General features: G+C 40.4%; 1 protein-coding gene across 1 annotated transcript in view; it reads right to left on the bottom strand.

The window, feature by feature from the left end:
- KDM3B (lysine demethylase 3B) overlaps nt 1–16,152 on the bottom strand; it is a 72,412-nt gene that overhangs the window by 31,884 nt on the left and 24,376 nt on the right. The window contains 5 exon segments of the mRNA XM_003480917.4: nt 3,308–3,907; nt 8,371–8,445; nt 10,503–10,627; nt 13,065–13,170; nt 14,688–14,801. Of these exon segments, the coding sequence (XP_003480965.2) occupies nt 3,308–3,907; nt 8,371–8,445; nt 10,503–10,627; nt 13,065–13,170; nt 14,688–14,801 (1,020 nt within the window).

Raw genomic sequence — 16,152 nt, 5'->3', positions numbered from 1 at the left:
TTTTTTTATACCTTAAAATCTCTCTTACTCTGCTTTTGAATAAAGAATGATGTATACATAAAGAAGGGTAGAATTACTTTCATATGGTATATTACACACACATCCATGTGTGCAATACAGAGAAACATCCATAGGTAGGTACGAGCACTTATGTAAACTCTCATGACCTTTTTTTTTTTTTTTTTTTTGTCTTTTTCCAGGGCCATACCCACGACATACGCAGGTTCCCAGGCTAGGGATCCAATAGAAGCTGTAGCCACCGGCCTACGCCAGAGCCACAGCAACGTCAGATCTGAGCCATGTCTGCGACCTACACCACAGCTCACGGCCATGCCAGATCCTTAACTCACTGAGTAAGGATAGGGACTGAACCCGCAACCTCATGGTTCCTAGTTGGATTCATTAACCACTGCACCACAATGGGAATGCCAACTCTCATGAACTTTAACATATTGGAAATAAAAAATATTCCGTGATGCTCTAATGGATACAGGGTTTCTTTTTGGGGAAAAGAAAATTTCTTTCTTTAACTAGATAGTGGTGATAATTGCACAACGTCATGAATGTACAAGTGTCACAGTATTTTGACAAATGGTAAAAATGATAAATTTTATGTTATGTGCTACTTTGCCACAATTAAAAAAAAATTATGCAGGTAAAAGAAAGGGCTGTTTTTTTGTTTGTTTTTGCCTTTTCTTAGGGCCACACTTGAGGCATATGGAGGTTCCCAGGCTAGGGGTCTAATCGGAGCTGTAGCCGCCGGTCTATACCACAGCCACAGCCACGCCAGATCAGAGCTGCATCTGTGACCTACACCACAGCTCACGGCAATACCTTGACCCGCTGATGAGGCCAGGGATTGAACCTGCAACCTCATGGTTCCTAGTTGGATTTTTTCACTACTCCACGATGGGAATGCCAAGGGCTGTTGTTTAAAAAAAAAAAGTAGGGGAGTTTCAATTTATGATATTTATATTATGATATTATGATATTCTTTGACATTGGGACTTTCTGAGGGTGACGAGGCATGAGCCACCTATGGCTTGCCTCCAGTTGAAAACTGCTACAAGGCCACTTATCAGTTAAAAACTTAGTCATTATTATTTTTTTTTTCTTTTCCTTCCCATTAAGCAGCAACCACTGACCTAAACCCTCCAAACAAAAAGAACAAAATAGACAGACACGGCACTGACATTATGCTGCTCTTTCACTGACAGGACCTGGCCAGGAGCCTTGACACCTGCATGACTGCAAGAATCTCAGATTTCACTACTAAAGTTACTCTTTAAAAATAAATACACCTATGAATGACAAATTATCTGGATGGTCTTTCATTTTCCTTCAAATGACAAATTTCAAATCCTTTTCTTATAAGAACGTGATGACAAAGTGATTTCAACACAATTTTTAGGGAAAGAAGTTTCCTGTGTCTCTACTGCCGATTTCACATCATAATGGAAACATTCATTTCTGTACTTTTAAATCATATCACAGGAGAATACCTAGGCTAACACATTAGCAAAGTTACTGATACAATCACAGAAAGTTCTCAAATCTGTTTGGAAAATGTCCTGTGAATCCACCTTTCATCTATTCAGCTACTCCAAGAAAAACAGCATTCAGTGGATCGCCTCCTGTAGCGTGTACTGTCTGGTCTAGTTTGTAATCCCCATCTACATCTACTCTGCCTTTGACATGGATGTGGTTTTAATCCGGCCATACGATGACTTACACTACTGGAAATCCACACAAGATCCTCACCTGGTTCTCTTGGGAATGCTGGTAAACTAACAGAGAACAAACCACAAAGAGTGTGAAATTTCCATCTAGAGGCGTTCTCCTCTTCCACCTGGGCATTTCGCCGTCCACTCCCGCCCCCCGTGCCCTTCCTGCACACTAGAGACTGACACACTGCATGCGGGAGGGAGAGACGTCAGATGAATGTATATGCCATGTCTTATCTGGCACTGTTACAAAATGACTCCTTTAAGTGGGATTGAAACTGTATATAATATACAGTACTTAGCACACAGTAGTTTCCTATACATAATTTAAAAAATCATTTAGCATTTTATTTGTATTTCATATCCTTCTTGAGTTAAAAGCCAGTTTGAAAAAAATATGACCAGTATCATAAATCACACTTTAGTGACCAATATAAAAGTCAAAAGACTATATATGAACTGATTTTGACACTATTTCAAATTTAACTGGGGAGCCAGCTTGATGTTAACTTGTATTTATCAGTACGTTCTATTTCAGCAATAATAATGTATATCAGATAAAGAGCATCATAAACTTGATACTACTGTGATTAATTCCATCAAATTTTCCAGGTAAGGCTTTAAAAGATTAAGTTAGGATTAAAAAAAAAAACCTTTTATGATGATATCAAATACAGACAGCAGTCCAACTTCAAAGGAAAATATGATAGAAAATGATGAACTGAAAATAGGGGTTGTAAACAGTAGCTTGTTCACACAGCCTCATTTAGTGTTTACTGTTACCAAGACCGTAATTCATTAACCTTGCCTCTCATGGGCCTGGTGGCGGTCCAACCACTACATGAACTAAATAGATAACTGAATTAAAGATTCTAGGAGTTCCCACAATGGTGCAGTGGGTCAATGATGTGGCTTGTCTCTGTGGAGGTGCCAGTTCGGTCCCCAGCCTGGAGCAGTGGGTTAAGCATCTGGCATTGCTGCAGCTGTGGCAGAGGTCACAGATCTGGCTTGGATTTGATCCCTGGACAGGAAATTCTATATGCCCTGAGTGTGTCCAAAGGAAAAAAAAGAAAGTATAATCAGTTTCTGATTAGCTCAATTATTCAGGTGAACTTTAAGAGCTGATAAAGCTATATACATATTTGCCCAATGAGCAGTAAAGTTCCTTCCACAGATTATAATTTAAGCACATCTCAGAAATATTCCTTCCCTGTGGCATATTTGACATATTTTGACATATTTGACATATTTTTTTGTTTGTTTGTTTGCTTTTTAGGGCCGTACCCATGGCATATGGAGGTTCCCAGGCTAGGGGTCAAATTGGTACTATAGCTGCTGCCCACAGCCACACACCAGATCCGAGCTGCATCTGCAACCTACACCACAGCTCATGACAATGCTGGATCCTTAACCCACTGACTGAGGCCAGGGATCGAACCCTCGTTCTCATGTATGCTAGTCGGGTTTATTAACCACTGAGCCATGATGGGAACTCCCAAGATACTTTTTAATGTGTTAAGAATAAAGGACGGTGAAAGAGTGAACCCAAATCTTACAAATTTGCCCCTGAAACAACAACTCACCTCTCCTGGGGCCTGTGACCAGCTGCCTTTCTGTTTTTCCGGCCCAGTCCCTGCTGCAAGGCCACTGTCTGAGATCCTCACTGTGGTTGGAGTGGAGCTGGCAGTAGTGACCACAGCTGCTGAAGCCACCATGCCCTGGCCAACTTGTTCCAGTGTTTTTCCTGCCTCTTTATTTTCAGCTCCACCTACCTCTGGGGCCATAGGTGTCTGACTTGCGGCTGTAGAATATGGAGTGAAAGGTACAGGTGTGTCCCCACCTACGGGCTCATCCTGCACCACCAGAGTCCTGCCGTTTTCTTTGGTGTAAGTGGCAAACCGAATGTTGTGGTTAATCTGGGGGACAAATGTAGTCGGTGGCTGCTTGGCTCTCTGATCCAGCCCTGGCTCTCCACTGGCACTCCCTCCTTTCCAGGGCCCTCGGCTTGGCTCGCCTCCATCGCTCCCGTTACTGTCTACTTCACCCCTGTCTCCTTTTAATTTCTTTGATGCAGGGTCACACCCAGGGTCCGAAGCACTTTTCCTCCTCCGGCCATCTTTCCCCTCTATGCTCTCTCTCTTCTTCTTTCCTTTGGCAGATTTTACAGCTTTTAATGTAGCCCCCTACAAAACAAAATTCAAAAAAGATTACAAGGGAACTTCCATTCTGTGAAAACCATAAACCATTAGTCTTTTCTTATCTCTAAAAGAAACAGTCAAAGCAGGTACGGATTGCCAAATTCCAATGCCAGCTCTAAGACACCCCCTTTGTTAAAAATCTCTGATCTTTCTGTGATTCAATTTATAAACACATACTCAAGACAACACTTACTAGAGATTAACTCACTTGGCAAACCTTCCCTTAAATAAAATGCACCACTTCCTCAAATGGACTTTTTTCAGGAGTTAAAACATTTGTGGAGTTTATTTTACAAAATAGACTGCTAGAGCTAGGCTGGGAATTTTTTTTTTTTTTTTTTTGTCTCTTTTTGTATTTTCTAGGGCCGCACCCGTGGTACATGGAGATTCCCAAGCTAGGGGTCTAATCAGAGCTGTAGCGTCAGCCTTCGCCAGAGCCACAGCAATGCCAGATCCGAGCTGCATCTTCGACCTATACCACGGCTCATGGCAATGCTGGATCCTTAACCTGCTGAGTGAGGCCAGGGATTGAACCCACAACCTCATGGTTCCTAGTCGGATTTGTTAACCACTAAGCCACGACGGGAACTCCTAGGCTGGGAACTTAACTGCCATTGATTAAAAAAAATATATGCTTTATTTTCATATTTATCTCCTTGTTTGACAGAAATTGGCATTTCAAGTACTGAAATATAAAATCTCTTCTATCCAGAAGTCACTAAAAACTGGTGACAACTTATCAATAGAAAAGACAACATTTATGAGTCTGTGACCAGAGAAAAAGTGAACCCAACAGAGACAAGTGTGAATTGTTCTTATGGACACTATAAAGACGCAAACAATCTCCAGACTATTTCAAAGCATTAGACAGAGAACAGCTAAAATGACAGGGTACCATAATCAAACAACCAAATTTCTTAGCTCTTCCAATAATTTCAGCCTAGCTCACGAAATCTTATTTGTGCTTTCTTTGAGAGGTCAGACAACCTTAAAAGACACAGAATTAAAAGGGGGCAATTCCTATTTGAATAAAAATGCTTTCCCTGAGAACACCAAGAGGATGGGGACTTGGACACGGCTAACATTCTCTCAAGCAACTTTATCTGGAACATCCTTAGATTGGTATCATATCATGAAGCAGGTTTTCTTTTTAGCTTCATTTAGCTAATTTTTTTTTTTTAATTTTAATGAATTGGCTCAAGAGGAGGCTTGGGAAACCCAGAATCTTCAGGATAGGTCAGCAGCCTGGAGACTCAGTAAATGGCTGCAGTTCAAGCCCTGAAGCAGTCAGCTGACAGACTTTTTCTTGCTCAGGGGAGGTAATCTTGGTTCTTTTTCTTTTTTTGTGCTTTTTAGGGCCACACCCACAGCATATGGAGGTTGCCGGGCTAGGGGTCCAATTGGAGCTGCAGATGCTGGCCTACACCACAGCCACAGCAACGCAGGATCCAAGTCGAGTCTGAGACCTAAACAGCTGAACCTACAGCTGCTGGCTTATGCCACAGCCACAGCCATAGCAACACAGGATCCTATCAGAGTCTGTGACCTACACCACAGCTCACGGCAATGCTGGATCTTTTAGCCACTGAGCGAGGCCTGGGACTGAACCTGCATCCTCGTGGATCCTCTTCAGGTTTGCTACCACTGAGCCACGATGGAAACTCCCTTTACCATCTTGATTAATCTATTCTTACTACTCTTGAATACTTATGTATTCTTTGTGCAGATCTGTATCTTTGCTGTAATCCTTATTATAGCTGTTGTAACTGAAACTTTTTTAAAACCTTACTTTTCTTGTCAGTTCTAGTTTTTTTCATTTCTTCTTTTTTTGCTGCCTTTATTTGTCTTTTCTCCCTTAATTTCCTTCTATAACTTTTAACCATAGCTCAAAATCTATTTGTTTCTTCCATACTTTTGGTAATATTAATCTAAGTTTCTAACTCTTTCATTCAAGAACTGTTTCTGTTTGCTAAGAATTATTCTCATTTGATCCTTTTAAAACCTTTTAGGAGTTCCCACTGTGGCTCAGTGGTAATGAACCCGACTGGGATCCATGAGGGTTCAGGTTCAATCCCTGGCCCCGCTCAGTGGATTAAGGATCTGGCATTGCTGTGAGCTGCAATGCAGGTCACAGACGTGGCTCGGATCCTGTGTTGTAGCTGTGGTATAGAGGCTGGCAGCTGCAGCTCCGATTCAATGCCTAGTCTGGGAACTTCCAGATGCCGCAGGAGTTGCCCTGAAAAGAAAAAAAAATCTTTTAATTCTTCCTTCAACCCCTAACATCACCAAGTTTTCAGGGTTGTGAAGTACAGAAATACGATCAGCGAAACCTCTTCTTTCTTTCTTGCTCACTCATTCAAGGAAATGAGATAACCATAGATGGATCTCTAAGAAGGGTTACTGTAAAACCTGGCAGAACTGTTAATAATTGTACTTTGTGGAGTTCCCGTCGTGGTGCAGTGGTTAACGAATCCGACTAGGAACCATGAGGTTGCGGGTTCGGTCCCTGCCCTTGCTCAGTGGGTTAACGATCCGGCGTTGCCGTGAGCTGTGGTGTAGGTTGCAGATGCAGCTCGGATCCCTCATTGCTGTGGCCCTGGCATAGGCTGGTGGCTACAGCTCTGATTAGACCCCTAGCCTGGGAACCTCCATATGCCGTGGGAGCGGCCCAAGAAACAGCAAAAAGACAAAAAAAAAAAAAAAAAAAAAAAATTGTACTTTGCTAAGAAGATAGTCACATCATGGCGAAGCTAAAGGGAAGAATCAACATTTATTACTGAAAACCACAGATCTTACCCCTAACTCATTCAGCCAACCTGCAGAGCGTGGCTTACAGCAATCTCCCTGAGCAACAACTTATATGCATGTCTGCTTGTGGTGAGCTGCTCACATGTGCATAGACAGCACAGGACACTGAGACTAGTACTCTCCAGCTATATCTGGCCAGCTAAACAGTACCTGGCATATAATAGGTGCTTAAAGAATGAATGAAATGAGGAAGGAAACAAAAAAGGGACCCAGTACAGCATCAAAGTAACAAGTGTTTTTTAGCCACGTGAACACAGTCAAAAGACAACCTATTTGTAATAATATGATATGTGATAAAGAACTATTAAATTTAACCCTGATTCTTTTCTTTCTACCCTAATCTCGTTTTATCAAGTCAAAAATGACTAGATAGGAGGAGCTCCTGTCATGGTGCAGTGGAAACAAATCCGACTAGGAACTATGAGGTTGTGGGTTCGATCCCTGACCTTGCTCGGTGGGCTAAGGATCCAGCATTACCATGAGCTGTGGTGTAGGCTGCAGACATGGATCGGATCCTGCATTGCTGTGGCTGTGGTATAAGCTGGCAGCCGTACCTCCGATTTGAGCCCTAGCCTGGGAACTTCCATATACCACACCAGAGGCCCTAAAAAAGCAAAAACAAACAAACAAAAAAGGACTAGATAAAGAAGATGACGAACCGCATACTTAGCAGAAGCAGAGAGATCAGTATTACACAGGTGCCAAGAGACTATGAGGAATACAAGGACAGGAGGCGGTCCAAGCCAATGTCCTACTGAAGGAAACTCATACAGGATTCCTTGATCGGTTCAGGCACTGATTTATAAGGCATCTTTCAATCTTTCATGGGTTATGATAATTCTTTTTTTTTTTTTTTTTTTTTTTTTTTTGCGTTTTAGGGCCGTGTTCATGGCATATGAAAGATCCCAGGCTAGGGGTCGAATGGGAGCTGCAGCTGCTGGCCTAGACCACAGCCATGGCAAAACGCAATCTGAGATGCATCTGCAACCTACACCACAATTCACGGCAATGATGGATCCTTAACTCACTGAGAGGCCAGGGATTGAACTCACATCTTCATGGATACTATTCGGATTAGTTTCTGCGGCACCACAATAAGAACTCCGGGTTATGATAATTCTGAATGAACCAAGAGTTGGCCTGGTTCACAGTAATTATGGAGTAATCCACTGTGTGCTGAGCACTGAGCTAGGCCAGTTTGACTTGATTCTGCTTGGGATATGGAATTTCATATTTCCTTGAAGCTTACTACTACTTAATGGAAAGACAATGAAGATGTTTCTTTTCCACTTCTTATTATTGGGTAGGTCATGAATACTGCTACCACTTCTTACAGCTTAGTTTACTATTCTTTCAAATTTACGTGTCCTGAAAAAAATGTAAGAAGAAATAGGCCATGGATTTTTAAATGGCTAGACAACACAGCCATGATGAAAGGCTTTGCTCAGACTAGGTTTTTTTCTGAGATTATCCTCCCCTAACTAGACGAGACCGCGGAGAGAGTAAGAAATGTACAGTAGTGACAGCTGAAACCCAAAGGGCATCATCCATGGATAACACACATATAAGGAATCTATATAACAAGATAACGCAAGCTCATGAGTCTGCTCAGAGACTCTATCCATTACTCATTACTGTACCTCGCTCTGAGGCGTTGAATTATCCACCAGCATCACATGGATCAGTCTGGGATCTACGGACTTGATCTCACCACTCTACAGTAGGAGTAGAATAGCAGAAAATATGAGAAAAGGGGGAAAAAGATTTAATGCCTTGTCCACCAAAGACAAAATTATATATTTTTCTCATGTATGTAATTATCTCTATTTCTACTTGCTACTAGAATGAAAGCTCCAAAGGCAGGATCTCTACTATTTCATTCACTACCAGAAAATTAAGATCTGAAATAAGGAGATCTGAAGCACTCAAATATTTCTTAAATGAATGAATGAGTTGAGTTCAATGCTCAAGCAACTCCTTTAGGAATGTTAATTTCAAATTCTGCATCTCAAAACTTTCCTATTCTGTAATTAAAGAAACAAAAAAGCTTCAGAACCAGTAATCACTAAAAGCACCACTTTACTATTAAAAAACAAAAGCTTTGGGGAGGGGCCAACTTGACAGACATCAGCAGATTTAATCTGCATCTCCTTTGATTTAGCAATTACACACTTAGGAATTTATTCCAATAAATAATGTGAAGAGTGTGCAATGATATATGCTCAAGGATATTCACTGCACCATTATTGGTATTAGTGGAAATACTGGCAGTGGTTTAAATGTCTGTCAATTTTAGATTAAATTAATTATGATATATCCATTCCATGAATAGTATGCAACTATTTTTAAAGGATGAGGAAGATTTTCATACATACATTTACACAGAAATATGTTGACAATTGAAAATTGAGTCGAAAAGGTAAATTATAGAACTATATGTATCATATAATACCATGTTAATAGGTACAATTTATATAGTTATCATGTAAATGGACAATACATAAATATAATACACATAGAAGATATTTTAGAACATATGGAATATATACCAAACTGCTAATGGTGGTTACCGCTGTGGGGAGCAATATTTGCCTAGGGGAAGGGATGGCTTTCAATATTTATTTTACATAAATGTGTATCATTTGAAATTTGTAAATGAAGACTGAATAATTTAATAATTTAAAAAACTCAATAAAGAAAAAACTGAAATCATTTATGCTTAATTACATGTGACTGCTGAGGGCAAGTATGAAACCAACTCAAAGATATCATAAATACATATTTGTTTGCCTCATAAAACTCTACTGTTTTTGCTAGACAATTCTCCAGATAGTTCTAGATGCTATGTTTTTTCTATTTACTTCATTAGAAACAATTCATTTTTTCAGCATCTAAGGGGAGTGGCATAAATGTTAACCGATTTATATATATAAATATATATATGTATTTTGTCTTTATAGGGCCACACCTGCAGCATATGGAGGTTCCCAGGCTCGGGGTTTAATCAGAGCTGTTGCTGCCAGCCTACACCAGAGCCACAGAAACACCAGATCCAAGTCACCTCTGCAACCTACACCACAGCTCACGGCAACGCTGGATCCTTAACCCACTGAGCGAGGCCAGGGATCAAATGCTCATTGAGCGAGGCCGAGGGTCAAACGTGCAACCTCATGGTTTCTAGTTGAATTCATTTCCGATGTGATACAACGGGAACTCCAACTGATTATATTTCTATTTTTATATTTATTTTTACGGCCGCTCTATTTTGCCAAAGCAACTTGGGATCTGAGGTGCATCTGTGACCTACACCACAGCTCATGGCAACACAGGGTCCTTAACCCACTGAATGAGGCCAGGGATTGAACCCACATCCTAATGGATATGAGTTGGGCTCATTACCACTGAGCACAATAGGAACTCTTGATTATATTTTTAAATACTAACCCTTTATGAATATGATAAAATAATGATGATACCACTTCACATTTGTATAGTGTTTTATAGATTTCAAAGCACATTCAAATACATGATCTCAGTTCCCACAAGATATGCTGTGAGGTGAGAGGGTGGTTACCTAATCACCTTTAATTTAGAGATGAGAACACTGAGGTTAAGAAAGTTGAGCAGCCTTTCTCAAGGTCATACAGTCAACAAGTAATAAAGCCAGAGATGGAATCCAAGTCTTTGTACATGAAATGAAGTACTCCTTTTTGCTACAGCACCTTCTGTAAGGGGATGGATGGACCTCAAACAAAATAACACAGAACCTCACCTCAGTTACAGACACCTCCATAAGACGAGTGATGGAGTCTTGATGGCTTACAACACCACAGAGCCAACTTTCTTCTCCCTCTGGCTGGTACACTTTGACTCTGTGTCCCTGAACACTGTATGGACCTACAGAAAGATTAATCAATATTGGATATTTTGGCGTAAGCTGTATTTCACTATTGTTTCTAAAATCAGAAAGAAAACTATATAGTACAACTATCTGGCATTTTCAATTCTCTCATACGGAGTTGAATAAACAACCAATTTCAGATTTACCACACTCAGCAATTTAAAAACAAAGCATAAATATTGTTTCCCAGTGACTTTTGTAAATTTTCTTTGGAGATTTCCTAGAATCTCCCAGGCCTCTGATTCCACCTTATCTCAGTCTTTCAATTCTAGAATATAGGGAAGAGAAAGGAAAGTTACAAATCAAAAACTACAGGTAATGTGAAAATGTACTCAAATTTAGCTGGCATACATGTAAAAAAAAAAAGTGGGAGGCCAATGAATGTACTATTTTGCTATGTTACTATATGAATGATACTTAACCATTTATACTTTGTTATCTCACTTTTAATACAGTAAGCAGAGAGTTCAATTTATGAAGTTTCCAGCCTCTGCACTAATAATAGTCTGAACAAATATAGCACCTATCTTCCTAGGAACAGAGTTTCAGATACTACTTTATCAGCAGGTAATGTTACCCTGCAATTTCAGCTGGCCCTCCAAGAAAGATAGTTTCTCTCTCCTACATATCTTACATGCTTGAGACTATATAGCTAAATCACTGCCTATTTTAAATTATTATCTTTCAGAGCTACAATTAAGTTGAGTCCTTATGTCACTGAAAATCATGGAGTTCCCATTTGGCTCAGCAGTAATGAACCTGACTACTATCCATGAAGACACGGGTTTGATCCCTGGCCTCGCTCACTCAGTGAGTTAAGGATCTGGCGTTGCCATGAGCTGTGGTATAGGTGGCAGATGCAGCTTGGACCCTGTGTTGCTGTGGCTGTGGCATAGGCTGGCAGCTGCAGCTCCAATTTGACCCCTAACCTGGGAATTTCCATATGCTGAAATGGAAAATGGGTACAGCCCTAAAAAAGACAAAAGAAAAAAAGGAAGAAAGAAAAACAAAAAGAAAATCATGATTATCATGAGGGTTAGAAAGGACAAGAGTAGATGTACAATATGAAGAGAAAGACAAATGAAGCAACAGTCTATCCTCTGTGTAGAATGCTGGCCAAAATCTATATCTGAACTGGAAAATGTTAATGAAAGCTAGTAATTCTTTTTTTTTCTGGCGTGCCCATGGTATATGGAAATTCCTAGGCCAGGGATTGAATTCACACCACAGCAGTGGCTAAAATTGCTTCAGTGACAAACAACACGAGATCCTTAACCCACTGATGCCAGTGGTCACATCCCCAGTACCTTAACACTGTGTCTAGTACAAGGTTTGTCCTTAATAAATATTTAAGAAAGCTTAAAAAACAAGACAAAATTGTGTATTATTAAATGTAACATAAAAAGAAAACAGGAGTTCCCGGTGGCTCAGTGGTCTGAGATCCTATTTTTCCAATCTATTCTGGATATTCAGCTAACTGGAGAGCCTCTTTTTTTGTCTGTGGTTTTTTTAAATTTTAGGGCCGCACATGTAGCATATGGAAATTCTCAGGCTACAGGTCAAACTGGAGCTATAGCCGCTGGTTTATGCTACAGCCACACCAACACAGGATCCAAGCTGCGTCTACGACCTACAACACAGCTCATAGCAATATTGGATCCTTAACCCACTGAACTGAGGCCAGGGATCGAACCCGCCTCCTCATGGACATTATGTCAGGGTCTTAACCCGCTGAGCTACAACAGGAACTCTTGGAGATACTTTTGACACTGCCCACAAAAGAAAAACAAGCACAGGAGTTCCTGTTGTGGCTCATCAGGTTAGGAAACTGACCAGTAACCATGAGGATGCAGGTTCAACCCCTGGCCTCACTTAGTGGGTTAAAGATCCTGTGTTGCTGTGGCTGTAGGAGGCAGCAGGCAGCTGCAGGTCTGATTTCAATCCCCTAGCTCGAGGAACTTCCATATGCTCTTGGTATAGCCCTAACAAGGAAAAAAAAAAAAAAATGGAGTTCCCGTCGTGGCACAGTGGTTAACGGATCCGACTAGGAACCATGAGGTTGCGGGTTCGGTCCCTGCCCTTGCTCAGTGGGTTAACAATCCAGCGTTGCCGTGAGCTGTGGTGTAGTTTGCAGACGTGGCTCGGATCTCGCATTGCTGTGGCTCTGGCGTAGGCTGGTGGCTACAGCTCCGATTGGACCCCTAGCCTGGGAACCTCCATATGCCACGGGAGCGGCCCAAGAAATAACAAAAAGACAATAAATAAATAAATAAATAAATAATTTAAAAAAAAAATTAAAAAAAAAAAAAAAAGCACAAGCACTTTGAGTTGCATGGTGTTCCCCCAAATCTGTCTTTCTTTTTTTCCTATTCCTTTCAACATTGACCATGCACCTGATTCAAAATTCAGGGACAGAAGACTACGTGTTCTTACCTCGGCTGAATATCTCTTGTAGCTTTTGGTCACTGATCAAAGCATTAACTGTTTCTCTCAGTGCAGCATGTTCCAAAAGAATCTGGTTTTGGCTATCTGTTCCCATCTGGTAAAGATAAAAGAAGAAAAAAACTGAATATTAAAATAAATAGCAATAATATCTAACCAGAAGAGAAAAATTATATCCTGAGGAGCTCTTGCCAAAGAATGTTCCATAGAACCCTAGTCTCATGAGATACTCTGCAAAAGTTAAGGATGCTAAGGTTATTTTGGTTTAGTAAGTATTAAACTCCCTTTGAACAAGGTGAGGGGGTTTGGGGCACCAACTGCTCTCCCATCCTGTGCAGTCAAAAATCTGTATATAACTTTTGACTTCTCAAAAACTTAACTACTAACAGCCAACTGTTGACTGGAGGCCTTATTGATTACAAAAATAATTAACACATATTTTGTAAATCATATGCATTATATCTGTATTTCTATAATAAAGTAAGCAAGAGAAAAGAAATAAGAAAATTTTAAGGAAGAGAAAATACATTTACAGTACTGTATTGTATTTATTAATACCCTAAGTGTATGATGTCTGTTTTTAAGGTGAATCATCTGTCAGTACACCACATCAAGACTGCCTTATATAATGCAAAACATTGTAGAGGTTATAAATATTACTAACACTAGACACCCAAAAATGAAAAGATAATGTGAAAAAGAAATTCATGTTAATTTATAGGTACTTTATTTATTGAAAAAAAAAATCTGCATGGTAGAGGACCTGTGTTGTTCAAGGGTCAAAACTGTTTACCTTTCTACATATGACAGTGTATGAAGGACTCTCTTTCTCATACTTATTTGACCACAAAACATTTTTATCCATGTAAATCTTTTTGCTTATTTTGATATTTATCCAACATTCACTGAGTGCCTACTCACATAAGCCCTAGGATTACAAAGATGAATAGAGCAACATTGATGAGAGGGAGTAAAGCCTAATAAGGGAAGAAGACATATCCAAAAAAAATCATCATTAATATTTCACAAAATACACTTTAGGAAATATTGCTCTTGGCTGCCTCATTAAGACAGCAAAACTCTTGGTAGTCTTCTAATTTTTAACCTTCAGACAGTAATCTTTACAAGTGAGAAATAAGTATTACCATCTATAAATTCTGAAACTCTAACTCAGATGCTCAGTTTAAACTACTAACGTTTCCCTCTTTTTCTAACTAAAAATATACCTAAGCTTATATAATGTTGCTCGTAATCAGCCCAAACTTCTAGCCTCCCTGCCACTGGCTTAAGTGTTGGTTCTCTCGGATTCAAGTTACGGAAGCAGTCACCTCGGGGAAGCTGCTTCTTAGAACTGTGGTCTTAAGTCTTAAGGTTTTAGAGTAGGGTGGCAGCGTATGGAGGAGGAAAGAAGCCTCAGCCACCAAAAGTACTTTTTTTTTTCTTTTTTCTTTTAAATACTTTTCAAGGGAGCAAAGAACCTTAAAAGGCACAGGGCATTACCGGGAGGAAGTACTTGCTTCCATGTTAAAGGAAAAGGGAAACACCTTATTCATAATCAACAGAGAAATTAGCAAAGAGAGAAATAAGCTTAGGACTAGATCAAGTGTTAAGTACCTGGAACAAATGCAACCCATTAGCATCTGACAGGAAACGAAGCTCTCGATCCAGAAGGTATTCAACTGGAACCACAGAACCCAAACCAAGTTTATCTACTAGGGGAGTGAAAGTCTGTGAAGAAGAATGTGAAGAAAATGATTAGAACTTGGAAAAGAAAATAAACAACAATTAACTGAATAAATAACTTCAGAGAAAATATCCATTATTAATATATCTTTTAGGAGTCCCCTCACGGCACAGAGAGTTAAGGATCTGGCATTGTCACTGCAGCACCTCAGGTTAGTGCTATAGCAAGAGTTTAACCCCTGGTCTGGGAACTTCTACATGCTGCAAGTGTGCAGTCCCCTCCACTCCAAATATATATTATATATATATCCCTGTTACCCCAGTCTTCATTTTTTTTTACCCTCTCATAATCACCATCATATCCTGTTTTTATTTATTTATTTATTTTAGGCCTGTACCTGCGACATGCGGAAGTTCCCAGGCTAGAGGTCCAATCTGAGCTATAGCTGCTGGCCTACACCACAGCCACAGAAATACAGGATCCAAGCCATGTCTGTAACCTATACCACAGCTTGTGGCAATGCTGGATCCTTCAGCCCACTGAGCAAGGCCAAAGACTGAACGGGCATCCTCATGGATACTAGTTGGGTTCGTTGCCTCTGGGCCACAATGGGAACTCTTCAATATTCTTATTTAAGCTAAAAAGGACAAGAAGAATGAGAAATTCCTCATTCTCTCTAATGATCTGACTAATCTTGATGAGCTTCAAGAGGGCTAAATTACAGTAACTTCCCAGAATAAAGAGTTATCATCTCTAGAACTCTTGAAACCTTTGTGAGAGTTCTGAAATGATCAGTGGTATAAATATGCATGGGTAAATTCACATTACTGTTTCATAAATAAATTGCCTACAAGAGTCACCTAGAGGCCCAGATCTATTTGAACTTCTTCTAAAAGTTCAATTGGGGAGTTCCCATCATGGCTCAGTGGTTAATGAATCCAACTAGGAACCATGAGGTTGTGGGTTCGATCCCTGGCCTTGCTCAGCGGGTTAAGGATCTGGCATTGCCGTGAGCTGTGGCGTAGGTTGCAGATGCGGCTCGGATCCCACGTTGCTGTGGCTCTGATGTAGGCTGGCGACTACAGCTCTGATTAGACCCCTAGCCTGGGAAACTCCATATGCCGCAGAAGCGGCCCAAGAAATGGCAAAAAGACAAAAAAAACAAAAAAAGAAAAGAAAAGCTATCATCAAAGACAAATGTAGCAACTGCTGGCAAGAATGTGGAGAAGGGAGAACCCTTGTGCACGATCAGTGGGGAGTGTCAATTTAGCGCAGCACTGTGGAGGCAGTATGGAGGTTCCTTAAAAATTAAAAATAGAGGGTGGAGTTCTCATCGTGGCTCAGTGGTTTACAAATCTGACTAAGATCCATGAGGATTTGGGTTCGATCCCTGGC

The sequence above is a fragment of the Sus scrofa genome, chromosome 2 (assembly GCF_000003025.6).
Source record: "Sus scrofa isolate TJ Tabasco breed Duroc chromosome 2, Sscrofa11.1, whole genome shotgun sequence".
NCBI classification, from domain to species: Eukaryota; Metazoa; Chordata; class Mammalia; order Artiodactyla; family Suidae; genus Sus; species Sus scrofa.
This window is presented reverse-complemented; position numbering and strand designations above follow the sequence as displayed.